The sequence below is a fragment of the Mobula hypostoma genome, chromosome 25, assembly GCF_963921235.1.
Source record: "Mobula hypostoma chromosome 25, sMobHyp1.1, whole genome shotgun sequence".
NCBI classification, from domain to species: domain Eukaryota; kingdom Metazoa; phylum Chordata; class Chondrichthyes; order Myliobatiformes; family Myliobatidae; genus Mobula; species Mobula hypostoma.
The window spans coordinates 20,762,184-20,787,591 of NC_086121.1; the positions used below are offsets into that span (position 1 = coordinate 20,762,184).

At 40.7% G+C, this 25,408-nt stretch overlaps 1 protein-coding gene across 2 annotated transcripts in view; it reads right to left on the minus strand.

The window, feature by feature from the left end:
* The window catches only part of LOC134337789 (protein SFI1 homolog), a 42,652-nt gene extending 19,407 nt beyond the window's left edge, over positions 1-23,245 (minus strand). The window contains exons 1-5 of one of the 2 annotated variants that reach the window (XM_063033031.1): positions 22,715-23,245; positions 20,990-21,045; positions 11,879-12,098; positions 10,030-10,235; positions 1,769-1,965 (exon numbers count right to left, since the gene is read on the minus strand). In XM_063033031.1, the coding sequence (XP_062889101.1) occupies positions 1,769-1,965; positions 10,030-10,235; positions 11,879-12,098; positions 20,990-21,045; positions 22,715-23,230 (1,195 nt within the window). In that variant the 5' untranslated portion in view covers positions 23,231-23,245. The remainder of the gene's footprint in view (positions 1-1,768; positions 1,966-10,029; positions 10,236-11,878; positions 12,099-20,989; positions 21,046-22,714) is intronic. The other variant, XM_063033032.1, reaches the window with a different exon arrangement.
* Between the last annotated feature and the right edge of the window lie 2,163 nt (positions 23,246-25,408).

A 25,408-nucleotide genomic window follows, 5' to 3' on the forward strand; every position in this document is an offset into this window, starting at 1 on the left:
TGAGATGAACTCGGGCCCAGAGAACTCGCCGGCGTTTCTGCATAGAGTTGATGTATGACTTCCTCCTTGCGTAATACAGTTTCAAGTTGCATTTCTGGATGCAGCGACGGACTGTGTTGCGTGACAATGGTTTTCTGAAGTACTCCCGAGCCCAGGTAGCTATAATTGTCACAGTAGCATGATGGTTTTTTAGGCAGTGCCGCCTGAGGGGTCGAAGATCACGCGCATTCAACAGTGGTTTCCGACCTTGCCCTTTACGCACTGAGATGTCTCTGAATTCTCTGAATATTTCACAATATTATGTACTGTAGATGCTGAAAGACCCAAATTCTCTGCAATCTTGCGTTGAGAAATGTTCCTTTTGAACTGACTAACAATTCTGTCACGAATTTTGGCACAAAGGGGTGAGCCACGACCCATCCTTGCTTGCAAAGACTGAGCCTTTGATGGACGCTACTTTTATACCCAGTCATGATACCTCACCTGCTACCAATTAGCCTGCTTAATGTGGAGTCTTCCAAACCGGTGTTACTTGAATATTCTGTGCACTTTTCAATCTTATTTTAACTCTGTCCCAACTTTTGTTGAGTGTGTTGCAGCCATCAAATTCTAAATTTGTGTATATTTACAAAATACAATTAAGTTGGTCAGTAAAACTATTGAACATCTTTTCTTCGTACTTTTGTCAGTTAAATAAAGGTTCACGTGAATTAACATATCACAGATTTTTGTTTTAATTGCATTTTGGAAAATATCCCAACTTTTCTGGAAATGGGGTTTGTAGATGATTAGTCTTTGTCAGAGTTGACTAGATCACACTCACTTAAGAAATTTGATGTCTAGCAGACACAAGCAAATTACATTTCAGGTTATTAACCTACTTTGGAATCTACTCTCCATAATGGAAATGCATGGACAAAGGGCTGAGGGGTGACTACATTGTCCAAATTCATCAAAAAGCAGCAAACTCATTCACTGTTTCTATAAGTTTTCTTCTTCAACAGATGAGTTCGCCAGATTAGTCATATCAATACACCTTTGACAACTTTAAACAAATCTAAAGGTTAAAATCTCATTTGTACCATTTGTTCAAAGCAAGGAATTTCAGAGATTTGAGTGCATAACACGGACAATATCGAGAATGTGCTCTGCTGCCAAAGATGGGCTGGGGAGGGGGTGGGGGAGGTCACAGATGGTGGTATGAATTCACTCACTAGAGTGCTCAGGTACACAGCACTATTTATAAACTAAGAAAGATACTCGCCAATAGATGCCAGTTAACCAACTAAATCACTAAATTAACTACCTGGTTCTTAACATATTTATATTTATGGAACTTTACTGTATGCAAATCGCTGCCAAGTTTTCTGTATTATAATGGTAATCCAAATTAGTCAAACGACTATCAAGTGCCAATGCACTATTAACAATACAAGACTTTGTTCCTTTTCTCTTAAACTCTAATTAAAAGTTTACTGAGCAGATTTACACACTTGATATATAAAATGATGATGGGCCATGTCATCAGAAAGGGAGAAATAGAATGCCTTACATTACAAGGCCGTATGCCTGGGAAATGTGGAAGAGGAAGGCCAAGAAGAAAATATGTGGACACTGGGAAAGAACTAACAGATCTAAGTGTGCAAGATATCATTGACACTGCACGGGATCGTTCGATGTGGAAAGCCATGATCACCCAAGCGTGTAACGCGTAAGGCACATGAAGAAGAAGATACAGAAAGACTGTGACTTTCTCTCGTGTTCAAACCTGTAGTTTGTTGCTGCACCTCTGCATGGCACAGTTGAAATAGGTGCGGAATATCCACTCTCTTCCCACGTTTTATGTGTAATAGTGTGCGCCAATGTAGGAAGCAACTCTCCAAATTCTCAGCATGATTCCTGAACAAGGTGTGTTGGGAGGCACAATCCTGTGCAAGAAACCGTGCCTGTGCCTCAAAGCAATCCCTACAAAGAGGAACACAAAAAGCATAGGTCAGAGCTGTGGAGATTCACAACTAGTATATCCAACAGTGCATCATGATGAGAAAAATTATTTACCACTTTAATGCTGCAGGGAAACTATGCATAATCCCTGGATAACTGATGTAAACTTCGACCGCCTTGCTCCAAACTGTGCATCACAGTTCACAGTGAGGACCAATTACACACAGCGAAAGGAACGACCACATGCTGGCACTGCACCTCCAGGACTTCTGAAGCTCTCAGTCAAGTATTTGTGCTGCATAGGGCAATTTTCAAAGAAGGTTCAGCGTCTTTTTCTTCTCATTTTAGTCTTCCTGCCTCTCCTGGAAGCAACACGTCTGATTCCTTCTGTGGTGGTTCTCTTCTGACAGATCCCTAGGTACCCTTCTTCGCGTGAGCCTGGACTAAGTACTGAAGGACCAAACATGCCTAAATCCTGTCCTGAGCAGCTGTAGGATCCCTAATAACATCTAGCTAAAATGAATTAACTCAGCACTGGATGGCCTTTGAAAAGGTGCCACATGTGAGGCTTCATGATAAGATCCCATGGTATTATCTGGAATGATACTGGCATAGACAGGAGATTGGCTGACTGGCAGAAAACAAAGAGTGGGAATAAAGGGTGACCTTTCCAGTTGAATGACAACTTCTAGTGGTGTTCCACGGGAGTCATTGTTGTGTGTGCTACTTTTCACATTATATGTTAATGACCTGGATGACAGAATTGATGGCTTTGTGGCCAAGTCTGTGGAAGATACAAAGGTAGGTGGAGAGGAAGACACTGTTGAGGAAGTAGGAAGTCCACAGAAAGACTTGCGACAGATTAAAAGAATGGGCAAAGAAGTGGCTGATGAAATATAGTGCAGGGAAATGTATAGTCGTGCATTTTAGTAGAAGGAATAAAGGCGTAGACAATTTTCTAAATAGGAAGAGAATTGAGGTATAAAGGCACTTGGGAGTCCTATTGCAGGATTCCCTAAAGGTTAACTTGCAACTTTATTCAGTGGTGAGGAAGACAAATGCAATGTTCCACCAGGACTAGAATATGGAAGAAAGAATGTAATGCTGATGGTTGATAAGGCATTAATCAGACCACATTTGGAGTATTGTGAGCAGTTCTGTGTTCCTCATCTAAGAAAGGACGTGCTGAAATTGGAAAGGGTCCAGGGGAGGCTTAAAAGAATAATTCCGAATTTGAAGAGTTGATGTATGAGACCATAAGACATAGGAGCAGAATTAGGCCATTCAGCCCATCAAGCCTGCTCTGCCATTCCATCATGGTTGATTCCAGTTCCCTGCCAATCCCATACACCTGCCTGCTCGCCATATCGGTGGATGTTGTCTATATGGACTTCAGTAAGGCCTTTGACAAGGTTCCACATGGAAGGTTAGTTAGGAAGGTTCAATCGTTAGGCATTAATATGGAAGTAGTAAAATGGATTCAGCAGTGGCTAGATGGGAGATGCCAGAGAGTAGTGGTGGATAACTGTGTGTCAGATTGGAGGACGGTGTGTAGCGGTGTACCTCAGGGATCGGTACAGGGTCCAATGTTGTTTGTCATATATATTAATGATCTGGATGATGGGGTGGTAAATTGGATTAGTAAGTATGCAGATGATACTAAGATAGGTGGTGTTGTGGATGATGAGGTAGATTTTCAAAACTTGCAGAGAAATTTAGGACAGTTAGAAGAGTGGGCTGAAAGATGGCAGATGGAGTTTAATGCTGAAATATGTGAGGTGCTACATTTTGGTAGAACTAATCAAAATAGGACATACATGGTAAATGGTAGGGCATTAAAGAATGCTTTAGAACAGAGTGATCTAGGAATAATGGTGCATAGTTTCCTGAAGATGGAATCTCATGTGGATAGGGTGGTGAAGAAAGCTTTTGGTTTGCTGGCCTTTATTAATCAGAGCAATGAGTATAAGAGTTGGGATGTAACGTTGAATTTGTATAACGCATTGGTAAAGCCAAATCTGGAGTATTGTGTACAGTTCTGGTCACCGAATTATAGGAAAGATGTCAATAAAATTGAGAGAGTACAGAGGAGGTTTACTAAAATGTTGCCTGGGTTTCATCTCCTAAGTTACAGAGAAAGGTTGAACAAGTTAGGTCTTTAATCTTTGGAGCGTAGAAGTTTGAGGGGGGACTTGATAGAGGTGTTTAAAATTATGAGGGGGATTGATAGAGTTGACGTGGTTAGACTTTTTCCACTGAGAGTGGGGAAGATTCAAACAAGAGGACATGGGTTGAGAATTAGAGGACAAGGGTTTAGAGGTAACATGAGGGGGAACTTCTTTACTCAGAGAGTGGTAGCTGTGTGGAATGAGCTTCCAGCAGAAGTGGTTGAGGCAGGTTCTATGTTGTCATTTAAAGTTAAAATTGGATAGATATATGGACAGGAAAGGAATGGAGGGTTATGGGCTGAGTGCAGGTCGGTGGGACTAGGATAGGGTAAAAGTTCGGCACAGAATAGAAGGGCCGAGATGGCCTGTTTCCGAGCTGTAATTGTTATATGGTTATATATCCTTTGATGCCCTGAATGATCAGGAAGCATACTCTCCACACCCACCCTACCCAGTCCTTTCAACATTCAGTTGGTTTCAATGAGATTTTCCCCCACCCCCACACCACCACCATATTCTCCTAAATTCCAGTGAGTACAGGCCCAAAACTGCCAAATGCTCCTCATGTGTTAACCCTTTCATTCCTGGAATCACCTTCTGAAGCTCTTCAGACTCTCTCCAATGACAACACTTCTTTCTAAGTTATCGGGCCCAAAACTGCTGACAATACTCCAAGTGCAGCCTGAATACTGTCTTAGAAAGCATCAGCATTATCTCCTTGCTTTTATATTCTATTCCCCTCAAATTAAATCCAACATTGCATTTGCCTTCTTTACCACAGATTCAACCTGTAAGTTAACCTTCCGGAAGTCTTGCACAAGGATTCCTAAGTCGCTCCACATCTCTGATGTTTGAACCTTCTCCCCGCATGGATAATAGTCTGCACTATTGTTCCTTTTACCAAAATGCACTATCATACATTTCCCAACACTGTATTCCATCTGTCACTTTTTTGCCCATTCTTCCAATTTGTCTAAGTCCTGCTACAATCACATTGCTTCCTCAGCACTACCTACCCCTCCACATATCTTTGTATCATCCACAAACTTTACCAAAAATCAATCGATTCCATTATCCAAATCACTGACAAACAATGTGAAAAGTAGTGGTCCCGATACTGACCCCTGAGGAACACCACTAGCCACTGGCAGCCAACCAGAAAAGGCCCCCCTTATTCCCACTCGCTGCCTCCTGTCTGTCAGCCATTCCTCTCTTCATGCCAGTATCTTTCCTGTAAAGCCATAGGATTTTATCTTGTTAAGGGTAGTGTTCGATGGCTCTGGGCCTGTACATGCTGAAGTTTTAAAGAATAAGGGGGGGATCTCATTGAAACCTATTGAATATTGAAAGGCCCAGAGAGGACATGGAGAAGATGTTTCCAATAGTGAGATAATCAAGGGCCAAAGGACCCAGCAAGGGTGTCACTTTAGAACAAAGATGAGGAGGAACTTCTTTAACCATATGATGGTGGATCTGTGGAATTCATTACCACAGATGGTTGAGGAGACCAAGACACTGGGAATATTTAAAATAAAGGCTGACAGCTTCTTGATTATGGGGCATCAAAGATTATGTTGAACAAGCAAGACTGAGAATGAGGTTGAGAGGGAAAATAAATCAGTCATGTTTGAGTGCCAGAGCAGACTCGATTGACCGAATGGCCTAATTCTGCCATTTTCTTATGATCTTATGGAACCCTGTACCCTGATAGTACAAAAGGTGTTGATACAGTAAATGAGGAACTGTGTCCACTGGCATGTACATACTGATTTGGAATGACTACAGAAGATTCAGAGAAGATGAAAAGTTTTGCACCATGTGATTTTTTGATCTGTGATACAGTATACAAATGAGATGGAGGCAGAATCAATAATAACTTTCGAACAGGATTCAGATAAACATTTGAAGAGTTAAAACAGCAGGCCGGTGGGGAGAATAGAGGGAGGTAAAGGGTAATATATTCAACAGCTAAAAATGAGGAATTATGTAAATATAATAAACCAATAATTATTGTGTATTATATTTTAAACTGATGTTTAAAAATGAATGCAGATCATTTCAGTCTTGTTCAGTTCTCCCTTTCCAAACTCTTAACACTTAAAGATGCAGCTGTCTACTGCAGACTCCAACAAGCAGAGTGCAAATTACTTGTGGTTCCTTGCTGTGAATTCGCCAGGCATTAAGCATTGCACACAGCTGCTTCTTCCCCACCAGAAGGCATAACTTTGTTTTACATGCTGTTAGTTTCCACTTGCAGTGCTCAAGAGTAGTTATAAGGGTCTTACAGAAGGCTATGCATCAGTGGTCAGCAGTGAGGAAAAACAGCACCCTCACAATGAATCAACAACAACTCTTTGAAACCTCATTATTTATTAACCCACCCGAAGGATACTAATCTCACTAATCTGACAAGAGTGCACCTGTCCTGCTTGCCACATGTACTTAGTGACAGCTCCCTCTGCCTGAAGCCAATGCATAGTTACTCTTCTCCTCTTCCTGGACACCCCACTCTCGTCTTCTGCCTGCTCGGGATTCTTTTTATTGCTAACTGCCAGTGAGACATTAAATGTCTTGACTATAAAACTCCTCTCACCGATTCTAACCTCACCTCTCTGCACTAAACCTAACCTCACCTCTCTGCACTAATCCTAACCTCACCATCAAACCCACAGATAAGGGGGTAGGGGTGCTGTAGTAGTCTGGCAGACTGACCTCTTCCTTGCTGAGGCCAGACAACAACTCTCAGAGACCTCTCCTTATCTACCCCTCGAACAGGTCCTCACTAAGGAGCACCAAGCCATTGTCATCCACACAATCACTGATCTTACGACTCTGGGGACCTCTCATCCACTGCCACCGACATCCTAATTCCCTTATCCTGCACCTCCTGTTTCTACCTCCTACCCAAGATACACAAACCTGCCTGTTTGTCTCTGTTCCTGCCTCACTGAACTTATATCTGCAAACCTCAACTCTTTTATACCCCGGGTTCAGTCCCTTCCTACCTACATTTGTGACACTTACATGCTCTGGATCTTTTGAATGACTTCTAAGTTCCCTGGCCCTGTTTGTCTCATCTTCACTATGGATATCTAGTCCCTATGCACCTCCATCCCCCATCAGGAGGACCTTAAAGCTCTCTGCTTCTTTCTGAACAACAGACTCAACCAGTTCCCCTCCACCACCACTACTCTCCTCCATCTGGCAGAACTGATCCTCTCCCTCAATAATTTCCCCTTCGGCTTCTCCCACTTCCTTCGAAACACAGGTTTGCCATGGCACTCACATGGATCTCAGCTAAGCCTGCTTTTTTACCGACTATGTGGACCAGTCCACATTCCAAGCCTACACTGGTATCGCTCCCCAACTCTTACTATGCTATAATCGACAACTGCGTTGGTGCTGCTTCCTGCACCCACGCTGAGTTCATCGACTTCATCAACTTTGCCTCTAACTTTCACCCTGCCCTCAAATTTACCTAGTCCATTTCCAACACCTCCCTTTCCTTTCTCAATCTCTGTCTCCATCTCTGGAGACAGTCTACTGTTGATATCTTTTATAAACCCACTGATTCTCACAGCCACCTGGACTATACTATACAATACCTTGTAAAAATGCCATCCCCTTCTCTCAGTTCCTCCGTCTCCGCTGCATCTACTGTTGGGATGAGGCTTTTCATTCCAGAACTACTAAGATGTCCTTCTTCTTCAAAGAAAGGGGCTTCCTTTCCTCCACCATCAACGGTACCCTCACCCGCATCCTCCCACTACCACACCAGTGATAGGATTCCTCTTGTCCTTACCTATCACCCCTCCCGCCTCCGTGCCCAGTACATAATTCTCCGCAACTTCAGCCATTTCCAGCGGGATCCCACTACCAAGCACATCTTTCCCTCCCCATCCCATTGCCCACTTTCTGCAGGGATCGCCCCCCACACGACTCCCTCGTCCACTCGTCCCTCCACACTGATCTCCCTCCTGGCATGTATCCTTGCAAGCGGAACAAATGCCACACCTACCTCTACACCTGCTTCCTCACTACCATTCAAGGCCCCAAATAGTCCTTCCAGGTGAGGCGATACTTCATCTAAGAGGTTGTTGGAGACATCTTCTTTATTTGGTGCTTCTGGTATGGCCTCCTGTATATCAGTATGACCCAACGTAGATTGGGAGACCGCATTGCTCAGCACCTATGCTCTGTCCACCAGAAAAAACGAGATCTCCTGATAGTCACCCATCTCAATTCTACTTCCCACTCCCATTATGAGATGTCAGTCCATGGCCTCCTCTACTGCCGTGATGAGGCCATACTCAGGTTGGAGGAGCAACACCCACCTTATATTCCATCTGTGTAACCTCCAACCTGATGGCACGAAAGTCAATTTCTCTAACTTCCAGTAATTTGCCCCGTCTCCTTCACCATTTCCCGTTCCTGTTTCCCTCTCTTACCCTATCCCCTTATCTACCCATCACCTCCCTCTGGTGCTTCTCCTCCTTCCCTTTCTTCCATGGTCTTCTATCCTCTCCTATCAGATTCCCCCTTCTCCAGCCCTCGCCCTTCCACCAATCAACTTCCCAGCTCTTTACTACATCCACTCCCCCTCTCCCGGTTTCACCTATCACCATTTACACCTTTAAATTCTTCCTCACCTCTCCTTCCACCTTCTTACTCCGACTTCTCCTCTTTCTTTCCAATCCTAATGATGGGTCTGGGCCCAAAAAGTTGACTGCTTACGCTTTTCCATAGATGCTGCCTGACCTGCTGAGCATTTTGTGTGTGAGGAGAATGGTTGAAGCTGACAGAAAGGCGACAGTAACTCAAATAACCACATGTTACAACAGAGGTGTGCAGAAGAGCATCTCTGAATTGACAACACTTTGAACTTAGAAATGGATGGGCTACAGTCGTAGAAGACTGGGAAATTTTGGATATTTCTCTTGTAAGCCTCAGGTGATTGGAGGATCAGATGGATGGGAGGGTGAGGTGTCATGGGTGGGGGTTGGATTTTGGTGGATCAGAGGGGTCTCATGTGGTCAGCCCCAAGGAAGAGATTAAGGTATTTGGCTTGAGGGGGCAGGACCGACCTCAGGAAGTGGTGGGATGGTATCAGATGGGGGTTGGGGTCAGAAGGTTTAAAGATAAATAAAGTAATCCCAATCCAATATTGAAATGCGAAAAGCAAATTGCCACTGGGGTGTCTAATGACAGTCAGTCTCAGCACAAATTCATCCGCAAAGGTCTAAAAGCAACAGGGTACAATGTTACCCCCGGCAAAACTGATAGAGAAATTGCATCAAGTGCACAAAAGTGGCTCCTGCCTGAAATTTTAAAGTGATCCAAATTTTAAAGTGATGCAAAACATCCTGGAAACGATATTTATTGCATTTCATTCCAGAATAAAATTGCTTAACACTAATTAAAAAAAGCAACATAAAGTGATTGCATTTCTAGGCAAAGAACTCAGCTCACTGCAGGGGGTCCCACTTTAAAGCAGTTTATCATCAGCTCAAAACTGATTACTACTGCAGCTACACCCTGTGAGAGAGAAGGCCTATGCTCTATCATTCAACACCAGCTGGCTCTATTCTATATACATAATTCATTTCCTCTGGCTATGTTCACACTTTGGCTTCAAACCTACACCATTTCTTTACACCATATATATTTATAAATTTCAGCTGAGTTTGTAACTGGAAATTCGCGTAGTTAGATTTGACACCAGCTGCAACAGCCCAATTGCAAAATTCACCTAAGGTGACAAAAGAGAATTCCACAATAGCCCTGTAAGTGCACACTCTGTCCGATGTGATACTGAGCTCCAAGGTCAAGAAGATGCCCATAACAGCGGGAGGTCATTGTAGTAGCTCTAAGAATAAACAGACCATTAAACAGTTGTGATACAAATATTCACTCTTACTTGCCACGTAAACCAGATAAACTCGGGGACTGTACATCCTCATGTTGTAAACGCTTGCATTGTTTCGGCCAGAATCTGTAAATGTTCATCCCAAGTAGCTGCTGCAGTGCGGCCAACATCCCCGGGTGAACAGAACAGGATTTGCTGACTGCATTTGGAGCTTCAGTTATCAGATGGCATTGGCGAGCATTTACTGCACATCTCCACTGTGCAAGGGAGAGATGATAAAAAAAGATCAGTGTTACCACTTTCATAGTTTCTTGAAAAAAGGAATATACTCTATATTTCACACATAAAAGCAATGAAAATATATCTACATTTTCTAACATTTTGTGGTTTCATTACTTTTTTTTATTAGTATCAGATTGTTTTTTCGTTTTTGTGTTTCAAATTTCATTCAAAGGCAAGAACTAATTCTCTGCCTTAGAAACTCCCTCAGATATTCAGATAAATATGCAGCTGGTACAAGGATGGCCAGAAAATCCTGCATAGATGACTGAAGGGTGGTGGAGGTAGGTACTCACACGATATTTAAAAAGTAGTTGGATGAGTATGTGAATTGCCAATGTTATATTGCTAATGGGTGACGGGGTGGAGGTATGCCTCTACCAGGGGTGAAAGGTGCTCCTTCCCTCCGCTAGCCTGCAGGTCACCCTGGGTAGTACCTGCTTACCCCCCAACCCCTGATCAAGGTCATGTGAAGCTATGGAAGCAGGTGGTCATATGAGCAGCTGGTGCACAACACAAGACCTGGTTATGCGACCGCTGATGCTAGGCAGACAATCCCTGAAAAGTATTGATAATAGATGTACAGTCCCCGTCTTGTAAAGACACTGCCCAAAAGAAGGCAATGGCAAACCACTTCTGTAGAAAAATTTGCCAAGGAAAATTATGGATCATGGTCATGGAGACCATGATTGTCCATGTCATACAACACAGCACAAGATGTTGACGATGATGATGACAATGACAACATTGCCGATTAATGGGATTAGAATGGATGGGTCAGCATGGAAGTGATGGGTTGAAAGGCTTGCTTCTGAACTGTATGTCTATGTTCTCTGCTTTAGTTTTTAGTCCCTTATTGCGGGTCATCCTTGAGTGGCAGAATAAAATCACAAAAGTTTTAACTGCCAAAAACATTTAATAAATTGCAAGTAAACTAGCAATTGGCAGTAAAATTGTATGTGTTTAAATATGTGATCATTGTATAGGGAATAATAGAATTTTACTAACTGCTTAGGCTTTTAGATAATAAGGCACTTCACTTTTTCCTCATCATCAGACTTAAGTATTAACATCAAAACTGCACTCTCCCTCCATGACCAACCAGTTCTTCCCCACAAAACCACACCATCACATTACTCAAAGTCCTACTTTATATTCACATTTCACTATCCAATGCATAAACCTTCATGATTGCACGTTACTAGCAAAGTTGTGGTTCAAATTGTCTGTTTTTGGCATCTTGCCTGCTGGTCTGAGAGCTAGGAGAATTTCAATACAATGCAGCTAATTCATGGGATTTACAGAATGCATTTAAGCCACTCAAATATATTAAACCAAACTCTATTCTTTTCCACAAACCTCAGTAGTTTTGTTGGAAGTGTGTTAGAGACAGGGAGGAGGAACTATATATGGAATGATAGAATGGGAGCAAAAATCTGAATTTCCATCCAAAAAACAGCATCTCACTCATTTCCATTTAGACACCACATAGAGGGGAGAGGCACTGGGAGAAGAATGACCTAATAACTAAGTAATTTAGATTTAACCAAACAATGCCTATGAGGGCCTGCACACATGCCTCCTATTAACTCTTTATGGCTTAGTTGATTGCTACACTCACTTGATTAAAATAATAAACCAGGACTCGTCTGTATTGCCTTCTCTCCAGAAATTGCTTCTGCATTTGGGTGAACTGCACAGCCCAATGCAATGCGTGCAACCCTTTCCTCAGTAACTGGCGTTTCTGCAGCGACATAGCTGAAGCGTGGCGCTGTTGCGTGGAATTGTGCCAAGCACGAAGGCACCGTGATAGGAGTCTTTTGTGATATGATTTTAAGTAGCTAAAGAAAAGAAATATCAAAGTCAGTTCCACATACACATAACTTCGTACCTAAGAGGAACAATGTACCCAACTTTATCAATGATCGTCAATGAAACTTCTAAATTAAATAGAATCTCTTTTTCTTGCCCGCTCACCCAATTTTCTTTCCTCATCTTCTGAAGGTGCTAACTCTTCATGCTGTTCTCATTGGCTCTTGTCTCACCACCTTCTAGGAACTCTGATATCATTTCCACTCAAATGAACAATGGAACCTAAACTGAACCCATAAAGCAACATACTGCATCTATAGATTTTCTCAAGATTGTAAACCCATAAAGGCCAGGTTTTTAAACAAGACAGGACATCTAACAAGCTCAATCATTGTCAAGCTGGTTAATGACCAATCAATAGAAGATCTCAAGTGGTCAAGAACATTGGTGAAGTATGAACTAGAATGAACTTTTCAGGTATATAGTCACTCTTCAGAACTTGGTCCAATGAAAAGGCCATTGACTTAGATGTTAATTCTGATACTCTCTCCACAGAAACTGTTTGACCTGCTGAGTACCATCAGTATTTTCTACATCCATATAGGTTTCCAGAATCTCCAGTAATTTGGTTCTGCACAGCGGGTATTTTATTGTTTCCAGTTTAAGATGTGCTACTGAAGACAGGCAACAACATACTGGTGGTTCATAAAGCAAGAAATATAAATAAATACTTTATTAATAACACTTTGAGCTTTGTCTCTTTGCAATGGTGCCTCTTGTAAAATGTGCTAATAATGAATGTTTTCTCCCCCCCACCCCCGCCACAAAAACACTTGGGAGATATGAACCAAAATTTATCAATTCAGCAGACAACTCAGGTTTATCAGTGAAACTGTTTCATTTGACATTCACAGCTTATTTATATACATATTTTGTTACGATCATATGGGTGCACCTTAAAATTCCTCAATTTTACAAGCATCAAATTTTAAACATTCCAGTGTTTGGATGGTAAAACATAAAGAAAGAATTCCATTTTCATTTGAAGCATTTGCCTCTTTCAAATTGGTTTAAATTATTTTTCAAAGTATAGACTATAAACTTACTCTCCCAATACAAATTTCATTTTGTCCCAAACCAATTCTGGTCTACCTGTACAGACTGTAAGATTTGATTGTAGTAAAATGTTTCTACTATTGCCATTACACTCTCCTTAAGCACACAAATCTATCACACAGAGATTTATTCTACATCAGGCTACTCCGAACCTGCTGAGCCCCATCTGTACTCATCTCCATAGAAACGCAAAAGTACAAGAGACATCCCACTGACCCTGTGTTTTTACAGCGGGAAGCAGACACAGTCTAACAGCAGTTGCTGCAAATGCTTCACTTAATAGGAACACTCAACAAACTCCAGCTGAGATGGGAATGAGATGCTGACTAAATCATCTTTCAAATGGTGCTCACCCAAATGTTTCATTACCAAGACTTGTCTACAATTTGCTCTCAAAGGCCATAAACTCAAAAGAGGCCTTTTGCTGTGTGATTTTGGTAATATAGTGTTGGACATGGCCAGATGAAATTTCAAGTGTTTCTGCGCACTTAGAACCATAGAACCACAGAAACTACAGCACAGAAACAGGCCTTTTGGCCCTTCTTGGCTGTGCCGAACCATTTTCTGCCTAGTCCCACCGATCTGCACACGGACCATATCCCTCCATACACCTCCCATCCATGTATCTGTCCAATTTACTCTTAAATGTTAAAAAAGAACCCGCATTTACCACCTCGTCTGGCAGCTCATTCCATACTCCCACCACTCTCTGTGTGAAGAAGCCCCCCCTAATGTTCCCTTTAAACTTTCCCCCCCTCACCCTTAACTCATGTCCTCTGGTTTTTTTTCTCTCCTATAGAACCATAGAAAGTATTTTTTCCTAATTCAATGCATATGGATTCTTTTCTGCATCAAGCAAAATTAATATTCCTATTACCTCCCAAGAACAAACAGCAAACAATCTTCAAGGCGTTTTTTTTAACTTGCACTGCTCGTAATTAATAATGACCACATCTCTGACATTAACTCATTCAGTGTTCACAGTGAGATCAACGCTACACTGGAGGAATCAGATGTAGGTTGGGCGATCAGATGCGTTCAGTTCGCAGGATCCATCCTGAGCTTCCTGTTGCCTCCACTTTAATTCTCCACTTTAATTCTCCACTACGCCCACTCTAAACTATTGGTCTGGTGACCTGAACAGTTACAGTCAGACTCAACAGAAGTACGAGGAAGAACATCTCATCATCCACCTGAGCATGTTGCAGCCTTCTACCCTGTAGGTAACTTGATTTCTCTGTCTCTATCAGTTGTCCATCTGTGATTTGATTCAGTTTATTATCTCCCCACACCCCCTTCACTCCTATTTTCCTTTCTCACTTTGGAACTGGAACATATGATTGCCTGTAAGATGAATCTCAAGGTTGTCTTTGATAATAAACGTACTTTGAACTTTGACCTGCCAGGCACTTCATCCTGCTCCATATTTACAATTCAAACTCTTTTACCTATGTTCCCACTCTCTATGTGTTCCCATTCGCTTATTGCACAGATAACCAGATTTACAGTTTATCCTCATGGTCACCCTCACTTTACCCAGAGGAATTCCCCCCACCCATCTTCCCTGCAGCTTAACATCTCCCCTTGCCATTCCTGACAAGGAGTCTTCAACCTGACATACTAACTCTGCTTCTCCTTTCCTGACCTGGTGAGTACTTACCATTCTGTTTTACCTCTATCCTGTTAAGATCTAAGAATTAAGAAAACCAATGCCAAGAAGGCGACTATTTGATCCATCATTCTTATATCACATTTATAGAGATCTAACCAATTAGCCTCAATCCATTGAACTTTCTCCAAATTCCTGCAACTTCTTCCAATATGACTATTTACTAATTCCAATCTGAAGTCAATATTGAATATGGTTCCATCACCCTTTCAGGTAGCATATTTTCTTTTCTTTATCATCTCTGGTTGTTTCAACAATGTGTTTAGTCTGTGGATGTCCCTTTTACTAATGGAAACAGTTTCTCCACAATTACTCAATCAACACCTTCCACAAGTTTGAACACATCTATTAATTCTCCTCTTAAGCTTTCAAAGTAACTGAAATCTTTCACCTCTACTATCATTCTTACAAATCTCATCTACACCCTTCTTAAAGCCCTAGTACTCATTCTAATGTGTGGACATAATATTCTATCTGGGGCCTAACCAGTGTTTCATAATGGTTCAGTGCAGTAAGAGTGATGCTAGATAATAAGTAAAACAAATTGGTTCTGAAAGAAAACTGTGTAATATTACATCCTTGTAACCGCTTAATAGGAGCAAATGCTGAATATAATTATGAAATCATATCGGCACATTAGTATGATTCCAATCCCTTGTGTATTGCTTGAAATTAGACATGATAATTAAACAAAGAAAAAATGGCCATTATCTTAAAGCATAAACTCCAATTTGCCATCTGTGACTCATCCTGAAATTCGTAAGTGTAGCAACCCAAACTTACATTAATTAGGTCTTTACAATCTCGGGTCTGACAGCATAAAATTAAATCCAACAAAATCATAAAGAATGGCACGGCAGCACAACAGTTAGTGCTGCTGCCTCACACCTCCAGACACCCAGAATCGATTCTGACTTTGGGTGCTGGTTGTGTAGAGCCTGCACTTTAACCCTGTGATATGTGGGTTTCCGCTGGGAGCTCCAGTTTCCTCCCACATTCTAAAGGTATGCTAGTTCGTCATTTTAGTGCTGCAAATTAGTGTAATTTAGTTTCAAAAGAACTATGGGCGAGTTGATGGGCACATGGGATATAAGGAAATAAGAGGAATGAAGCCGACAGATTTGCACTGATGGGAGATGTGATGGGCTGAATAGCCTTCTTTGTGCCTAATAAATAAGCAGTTAATTTGTTTACAACAAAATTGTAAACCTATTTGATTTTGTAATCTGCCAAATCAACATTAGATCTAATTGTACATATTTGTTTCCATATTTGAGCACTATCACTTACTGCACAGGGTCAGACCTAGACAAATACAACAAAAAAAAATCAATACACGTCCCAATAAATTATGGGAACAAATGGATAGATTATTAGTCTTTAAAGAGAAATTCTAATCGATGTTTCTGATGTCAATTTATGTTCGATCAGTTGTTGTTGTTATTGTTACTTTTCACACCTTGTTGGATATCGGCAGCATTTTTGCTGTTTCCATAGCACATGACATTTTTTTTTATGAGGCCGAGTTGCTAGCTCGACACTCAACCCATCACAGATGGAAAGCATGCAAGCAGCCAGCCAGATTTGAACTCAGGACCACTTGCCTTGAAGTCCAGTGCCAATGCCACTACACCACTGGGTGGTTATATTTGATTAATGACACTGGTACATTATCTGAGCTATCCTCATAAAAAAAAGGTGAAAGTTGATTTCATAAAAAAAGCACCTGAGTTTGGCAGTGTGGAGGAAAGTAACTAACATTAATAAAGATTTAGGCCTAGAAACTGTAGTGTTTTAGAATGAGATAGCAGCAGGGAACCAGTAGCTATTTAGTCATTTGTCTAATGCTGCAAATTTTAGTAACATCCAAGGTTCAGAGCCTCAGGAACAACCAGTGCATATTTTCTTTACTGAAACCAGAATGAGGCATCAGAGCATTGTGCTGTTTGGTCAAGGGAAAGCAGCATCGGAGCTTGATCATAGAAGGTTGGAGTGATAGGGAGCCCCACCATAGATGTATTGGTGAAGGGGAAAATTAGAGCCTTATGATGAATACTCAAGGGGTAAGGAAACAACAGAGGTCTTTGTTCAGTGGTTGGAAAATGGGAATGGGAAACATCGGAATCTAATGTATGGCTAATTTTGAGGTGGGAATTACATTAATTAGTTAGATATTGTGGCAGTTAGAAATATAGAAGTCGGGGAAATAGCCTAAAGAGTGCAAAGTACATAAGGGAGTTAATAGAGTTTTCTGTCCAATTTTCCTCCGGGAAGACCAGATTGTTCAAATTAACCTAAAAAGAATGTTGCTTGATAAATGATATCATCCTGTGCAACACAAATCACAAATTACATTTTGAAAGCAGGAGGATGGCACACTATAAGAAGTATTAGATCAAATTTCTAGAATGCTAAATGACAGAAATTATCATTATATTTCACACCAAGATAAATCATTTGTCAATTATATAGTGAAAAAAACACTATCATATAATTACATTTCCAGACAAGTCAGTAACATGGGCCTTGAGGAAAGGGAGCACAAAGCAGTGCAAGAATATTGGTTAAACCTTACTTAAATACAGTCATTAATCAAGACAGTTTCTGTGCTCCTGTCATTACAATTGGGTGTTATTAATCCAGCTGTTTACTGATTTGTAAAGATTCTTTACCATTTTTACTAAAAATATTGGAGAGAATTACGGAATTGTCAAGTGTATTCCTAAAAGACTCTAAACCTGGAATTAAGTATTTGTTCCTCTGAAGAATTCTCTTGTTATTTCTTGGTGGATATCAGATTTTAAATTGTTAATTGAATGGGCCACATTTGCACTATTTTTGTACAAAGATTTCCTAACTTCTTTGCTAGATAACCAATGCTCTAACTTTACGGTTATGTCTACTATCTACACTTTCACAAGCAAAGAAAAAGTTCAAGTCAGGTTTATTGTCATATCAGAAAATAGTTTCCATCCTATCAGTCCTTCAAAGTATTCCTTAATTCAATGGAATGCAAGACATTTAGATAATCTCTGCACAAAATCTGAACTCTTTGAGCCCTGATAGCATTATAATAATTTGTACTGCACTCCATCAAGGGACAGTATTGGAAGATGGCTGTACAGATAGAAAGGCACTTGAGACACTGGCCTTCAGTTGTTGTAGGATTGGATGTAGAAGTAGGAGGTTATGCTTTATAAAACTTTGGTCAGACCTCAGCTGGAGTACTATGTGTAATTCTGGTCATCAAGCTATTGAAAGGGTGTAATAGTGCTTGAGAAGATGCAGAGGAGACTCACCTGGTGAAATTTGATGAATCTCCTAATTCAATGCACTGAAAATGAAGGTCAGTGTCCTATATGACTTCTCAAACTATATTAACTACCTGCATAACAGCAGTTCATTGGTGATGAGAGGCTGGAGAAGCAAGGCCTTTTCTTGCTGGAGTGGGGGTGGCCAAGAGGAGAAATGATTGTGATAAATAAAATCATGAGGGATACAAATAGGGTACACTGCAGGAAACCTTTTCCTCATATCACAAGCAGATAAATCTAGAGGACATAAGTTTATGAAAAAGGGAAAGAGATTCATAGGGGATAGAAAGGAGACTTTCTTCACACTAAGCATAGCCAGCTTCTGGAATGCACCTGCTGAAAGAGTGATTGAAGTTGTCATTGATAATATTTACAAAGTGCTGAGATGAACACTTGAGACATTGAGCAATGGACCAAGTATTGGGTGATCTGGTAACATAGAAAGGTGCCTGCTGTTTTATATGAACAAGTTATGCAAAAAGGCCTTTCCATGCTGTATAATCTTATGATTATATTCTTTCCAAAGTGCTGTGCTGAAAACTACATAAGTATGTCTCAGCCTAACCTGTGTAACTATAATAAAGCTTCCTTCCTTACTGGCTTGCCCTTGATTTGGAAAGATTGCTTCAGACATTATTTGTAATTTTAGTGATCTATGTAGACTCTCACCCTGAACACCGGTGTGCCTCAAGGCTGCGTGCTAAGCCCTCTTCTGTACTCCCTTTTCACCTATGACTGCGTTCCTGTACATGGTTCTAACTCCATAATCAAGTTCACAGAAGACACCACGGTGGTTGGCCTGATCAGAGGGGATGATGAGACAGCCTACAGGGACGAGGTCCAGCACCTGGCCGCATGGTGTGCCAACAACAACCTGGCCCTTAACACTCAGAAGACCAAGGAGATCATTGTGGACTTCAGGCATGGTAGGAGCCACACTCACATCTCCATCTACATCAACTGAGCTGTAGTGGAGCGTGTATCAAGCTTCAAATTCCTTGGTGTCCACATTTCCGAGGATCTCATCTGGTCCCTGAACTCCTCCATCCTGGTCAAAAAGGCTCAACAGCACCTTTATTTCCTGCGGAGCATCAAGAAAGCTCACCTCTGTCCCAGGATACTGACGGACTTTTACCACTGTACCATTGAGAGCATACTCACCAACGGCATCTCAGTGTGGTATGGCAATCGTCCCGTATCGGACCACAAAGCACTCCAGCATGTGGTGAAAACTGCCCAGCAGATTATCGGCACCCAATTGCCCACCATTGAGAACATCTACCATAAGCGCTGCCTGGGCAGGGCGAAAAGCATTATCAAGGATGCATCTCACCCTAACCATGGACTTTTTACTCTCCTCCCATCCAGTAGGCACTACAGGAGCCTCCACTCCCGCACCAGCGGGCTCAGGAAGAGCTTCTTCCCTGAGGCTGTGACCCTGCTGAACCTCACATCACAGCGCTAAGCAGCATTGCACCCATATTGTACTGTCACAGTACTTTTATTTTTGTGTGCTGTAGCACTTACTTTTTATTCACAGTTATTTTGTAAATAAGACTATTCTTTGCATTTCTGGCCAGATGCTAACTGCATTTCATTGGCTTTGTATCTGTCCTGGGCACAATGGCAATAAATTTGAATCTAATCTAATCTAGATTAAGATACAAGTAAATCTCTTCCACTTTTCTCTGCATCCGCTTTATATTTAAATAATATTTTTATCTATTCCCATTTGGAACAAATTGGGCAAGAATCACTTACATATAGCAGTATCCCTTTATAATTTAATCTTCCAGTCTAAATTCTTAACTGTACCACAAATCTTTGTGATATTGTCAACTTTAGTTGTATAGGTCTCTGTGTGTTACCCAAGTAATTAATGAATACAAGTGACTAGTTGAGGGGCCAGCACTCATCATTGCAGGGCACTCCAGGTCATTTATTTCAAGTAATGATCACATACCCAATATCTCCACTCTGTTAAAGAAATCCTCATGAGATCAATAACTTGTCCTCGCTTCCACATATAACTTTAACTAACAGTAGACTGGAGACAAGAGACTGCAGATGCTGGAATTTGAAGCCACGCACATAATGCTGGAGGAACTTAGCTAACATTTATGGTAAGAAATGGATTGTCGATATTTCAGGTCAAGAGCTCTTATCTGGGCTCAACTAACTATCCTAATGGAGGGTTTTGACCCAAAACATCAACTGGTCGTTTCTCTCCTCAGATGCTGCCTGACTCATTGAGTTCTTCCAGTACCTTCTGTATGGCTTAGCTACAGGGTCAAATGCCTTCGGGAAATCCATGTGCAGCTTTGAATGTGCATCAATGAATGCATTGTGCCAAATCCAATCTTCACTACCTGTTCCTTTGAGACATCATTTCTAGTATGTCAGTACAAATCATAGGGTTATAGAGCACTACGATACAGAGGCATACCCTTCAGCCCATCTAGTCCATGCCGAATTGTTATTCTGTCCAGTCCCATCGATCCACACCAGGACCATAGCCCTCCTGTCCATGTACTTATCCAGATTTTTCTTAAATGTTGAAAACAAAATCACATCCACCACTTCCATTGACAGCTCGTTCCATGAACCGAGTGAAGGTGTTCCCCGAGATGTTCCTTAAGTATTTTACCTTTCCCCTTTAACTAATGACTTCTAGTTCTAGTCTCATCCAATCTCAATGGAAAAAAAAATTCTTTCTCCAACCTCTATATTGTCTTGACCATTTTGGTAGTTACTGAGACTGTCTGTAATTGTTTCAAAGAGCTTTAAATATCTATCATCCAGTCCCCACACAATGCTGTACCTCTCCATTGGTGTCTTTGTCCTATCATTCAAAGAATATCCTCCAAGTTCCATAATCTGTTAAACAAAAGAAGCCGCAATGAACTGTTCAATAGCTTAAGACGAGACAACGTTAGAATTACAAATTTGTATATATATATAGTAGATTTATTTTCTTAGTAACATCCAGTTAGATGGGTTATCAGTTCACTTCTGACTCCTGTTTCTGTAAATTTTCATCATTCAAAAGGTGAAATATTTCTTTGTTGGAACGATTAGCTCAATAGTTAAATTCATGCACTTCATAGGATTAATTAGGTTTGTTGTCTATAGAGGAATTTCAAATTAAACACTGAAGTGTTTGCTCTCACAATACATTTTTCAATGTAATTGTACAACATCCAGTGCCAGATTTGCAGACTTCAAAGAATTCCAACATTACTTCCCTCTCCAGCTCCCCAACTGATTCTATTCTCACTGATCAGCATCAGAAAGGTCGCTGCATTTATTTAATAATCAGGAAGTGGTCCTCTCACCAAAATATAATGTAACCCACATTTCACATGATGATATAAAAAGTACGTGGATTGTGTAATTCTAGTTGACTCTAAATGTCATGATCTTAAAAGTAATTTAAATATCTAAGCAGAAGTTAGGAGTGGGGCATTCACTTGTTCTGCACACTGCCATTAGCAAAGTAGTGTACATATCTGTATGCTATTTAACTGTCGTAGTACTCAGGGCAGTCACAATCTTGGGTCTAAACAATGATAGTTTTGTTCACTCCATTTCAGATTATGCCATTCTTTTTTTCAGTCAGTTAAGGTGGAGAATTATGTTAATTCTGGACACTGAAGATCACAAAAGTATGTTAAGGTATTTAAAAAATATATATAAAGGCAGTTTACTAAAAGCAGTACTGTACTAGGGATACAGAAAATCAAAAAGCTGGGATTGTTCTTCTTAGAACAGAAAATTATTAACAAGATTTAATAAAGGTGTTAAAATAACAAAGAACAAACAGAAAAGAAATAGTATTTCCTTTGGCACAATAGCCAGTAAACAGAGCAATTGGCAAATGAATCAGAGGTCAGTAAACTATGAATTTTTGAAGAAGTTAGTCACTATAATAATCTGGAGTATACTACCCGAAAAAGGAAGCTAAAGCAGGTTCAAGAAAGACTTTCAAAATTCAATTTGATAAATACATGAAGGGAATCACTTGCAGAGCTATGGGAAAAAGAGAAATGAAAAAGACCAGAGCAACTCTTTCAAGAAGTCTACAAAGACACAGCAGACAGAATAGTCCCCATCTGTGCTGTAAGATTCCATGACTCTGAAGCAGAGTAGTCTGATTTGCAGTGAGCTCCTGCAATCTTCACAGCAGTTGCTTTTTGATCTAATGATCAAACACATCCCCTCTATGATGCAGTGAAATAAACTTTGTAAGTTTCTCTACATCCATAATTATTTTTCTGACAAATAATCTATCAAACAGTATAACCAATAAATAAAAAAGATCCTCTCACTTGAAGCAATTAGAAGTCACCATAACCCGAATTCAAAATATCTAACCAAAAAGTCCATTGCTCTCATCAAATCGGTTCCCGTGACTCAGTGAAAGAACAGATTTAATTAGATTTTGAATCTGGCTTTAAGAGTTAGTAATATTTTCCAGGACAGAGGGACTGTTGAGATATTTGATGAGGGAAGGTTTATAAGTGTTGTATGTTCATTATCGTCTTACCTTTAGCATGTTGCTGTCCATCAACGGGAATGTTTGCAGGAGCTGCTTTGTTTCAACATTGCCCTTTAAAAATTCCTTTAGGATTGGATCATGTTCCCTATTGTACAAAGTGCTATTATCTTTCTGTTTCATGTTGAGGTCATTTTCTCCTCTATTATCTTCCTCTCCTCCTGAAGGGGTGGTATTTCTAAAATAACCTGAAATCGAGCTATTTCCCATTGCTCTTTTTCCAACTTCTGTTGACTCCAGGTTTGATATTTCCTTCTGTGTATTCCTGTAGAAATTGCCCTGGGATGAATTGCTCTGCAAAGATGTCGGAGGAAGACTTTCATAAACCGGGGTCTGGGCAGCCTCCAGTATCAACAAATCATTTGTAGCTCTGTGCTGTGTGGCATAATTATTATTCATGATGAATGGAAAATGGGGCTTAACTTGATTTTTCAGACTGGAGCCCAAAAAATTATCTGGGGACTTTCCTGATAATTCTTCCCTAATTTCCACAGCATTTGAGAACATGTCTTCAGTACCTGATTTTTCTCTATCTTCTGGCACTCTCTGATTAGTCTCCATTTCAGTCGTACAGTCAGACTTTGTGGGAAGATGACATAAAATGTCTGCACTCTTTTGACACACAGCATAGTGAGAGTCATGTGGATTGTTCATGTCCTTGTTAGGCAACGTGAGTGTACCTGACATTTTCAGGGTCTTTCGACCAGAAATAATAAAATGAGAGATTCTGTGACAGTCATCCTTACAAACATCTGATTCAGAATTGATTATACCTCTGTCAGCATTCTCGTGGATGTTGCAAATACAAGTTAAATTCTTAGTGTTTAAATGCTGTTCACGCACATGCAACAGAGGATGTGAATCATTCAGAAGAGAACCATTATGTAAAAGAGAACCATAGACTGGTATCTTTGAAATACCTTGTGCTTTGCATTTATCTGGATACATATTTACTAAATGTTCCTCCCTTTGATTTCCAAGACGCAAATTCAAATAGGTTAAAGGATTTTGGGTCACATGAACGTCTGCAGGTTTGTTTGAAATAGGCCTTGCTTTATACAGACTATCATCTAGGCTGAGCATTGAGCAATGGAGACTTGAAGATGTTTGGGAGGATTTAAACTTGGAGTGCGGTGAGTTGGACTGTCCACTTTTCAATGATTGGCTTTTATTTGCAAAACCTCCCTGAGAAAGAGAACAACTTGGAGAATCGGAAGTCATTGAATCATAGGCTTTCAAGAGATTTATACATTGAATGTCCTGACTGCTTAACTGATTTGGACATACATTCTCTTGCCCTTGAAAATATTTTTTCCATTTTCTGTTGGTTTCACTTTTACTCTCAGCAAATCTCTTGTTCAAATTAATGTTCATATTTCTCTCAGATCCCTGTAAGTACCAAACCCACTCTTTTTCTAAATGTTTGGATTCCACAAGTGAAGTAGAGTTTGTATTGCCTTTGTCTCTGAAGGAATTTTGGAAGTTATGATTATAGTGTCCCACATTGGACTGCTGTTCACGATATGAAACACTTGCTGGTAATAGAGGCACCAATGGCTGCCCATTGCCTTGAGAGACACAGGCCAAGTTGGTCTGCACCAATTGCTGGTTGCAGACAGTATCTTTTCCATTGTGCCTTGTGCTGCTGTCTAACCACAACTGCACTGTATTCTGTCTGAACTTGCCAGTACAAAGTGATCTAGGGAATGAACCATAATATAACCCAGTTGATAATTCATGGTTCTCTGTGCAAGCTTTCACCTTCAGATTCTCCTGAATTTTTCTCGTGTCTGGAAAACATAAAAGTTTTGAAAAAAAAATGAATCTCAATGCAAAGAATGTACAATTCAAAATCATGAGTATCAAAGCCCTTTTCCTTAAGCAAGTTAAAATCAAAGGATAATCACAAAATACCAAAGAGTTAAATAAAATTCTGGAACATGCTTCATGTTTTTTTAAACATAGATTTCACTCAAATGGATTAGAAATTAGGGTCTATTCAAAGAACAGTGGAGTAATCACACCAAGATACTGAAGACAATATGCTCTTCAAACCTGCATGAACATCAATTTCTCTACTTCCAGTAATTTCTCCCCTCTCCTCTTTTTCCATCCCCCATTCAAGCTCTCTTCTTACCTCTTTTCTTCTCCTTGCCTCCCTATCACCTTCCTCTGGTGCCTCCTTCCCCTTCTCCCATAGTCCTCTCTCCTTTCCTATCAGATTCCTTCTTCTTCAGCCTTTTACCTTTATCACCTATCACTCCCAGCTTCTTATTTCATTCACCCTTCCTCCCAACATCCATCTTCTCCTTCACCTGGCTTCACCTTAGACCATAAGACATAGGAGCAGAAGTAGACCATTCAGCCCATCGAGTCTGCTCTGTTGTTCCATCATGGCTGATCCCGGATCCCACTCAACCCCATGCACCTGCCTTCTCACCATATCCTTTGATGCCCTGACCAATCAGGAAATGATCAACTTCCGCCTTAAATATACCCATGACCTTGGCCTCATCCGCAGTCTGTGGCAGAGTGTTCCACAGATTTACTACTCTCTGGCTAAAAAAAAATTCTCCTTACCTCTGTTTTAAAAGGTAGCCCCCTCAAATTTGAGGCTGTGCCTTCCAGTTGTGGATACCCCCACCATAGGAAACATTCTCACCACATCTACCCTATCTAGTCCTT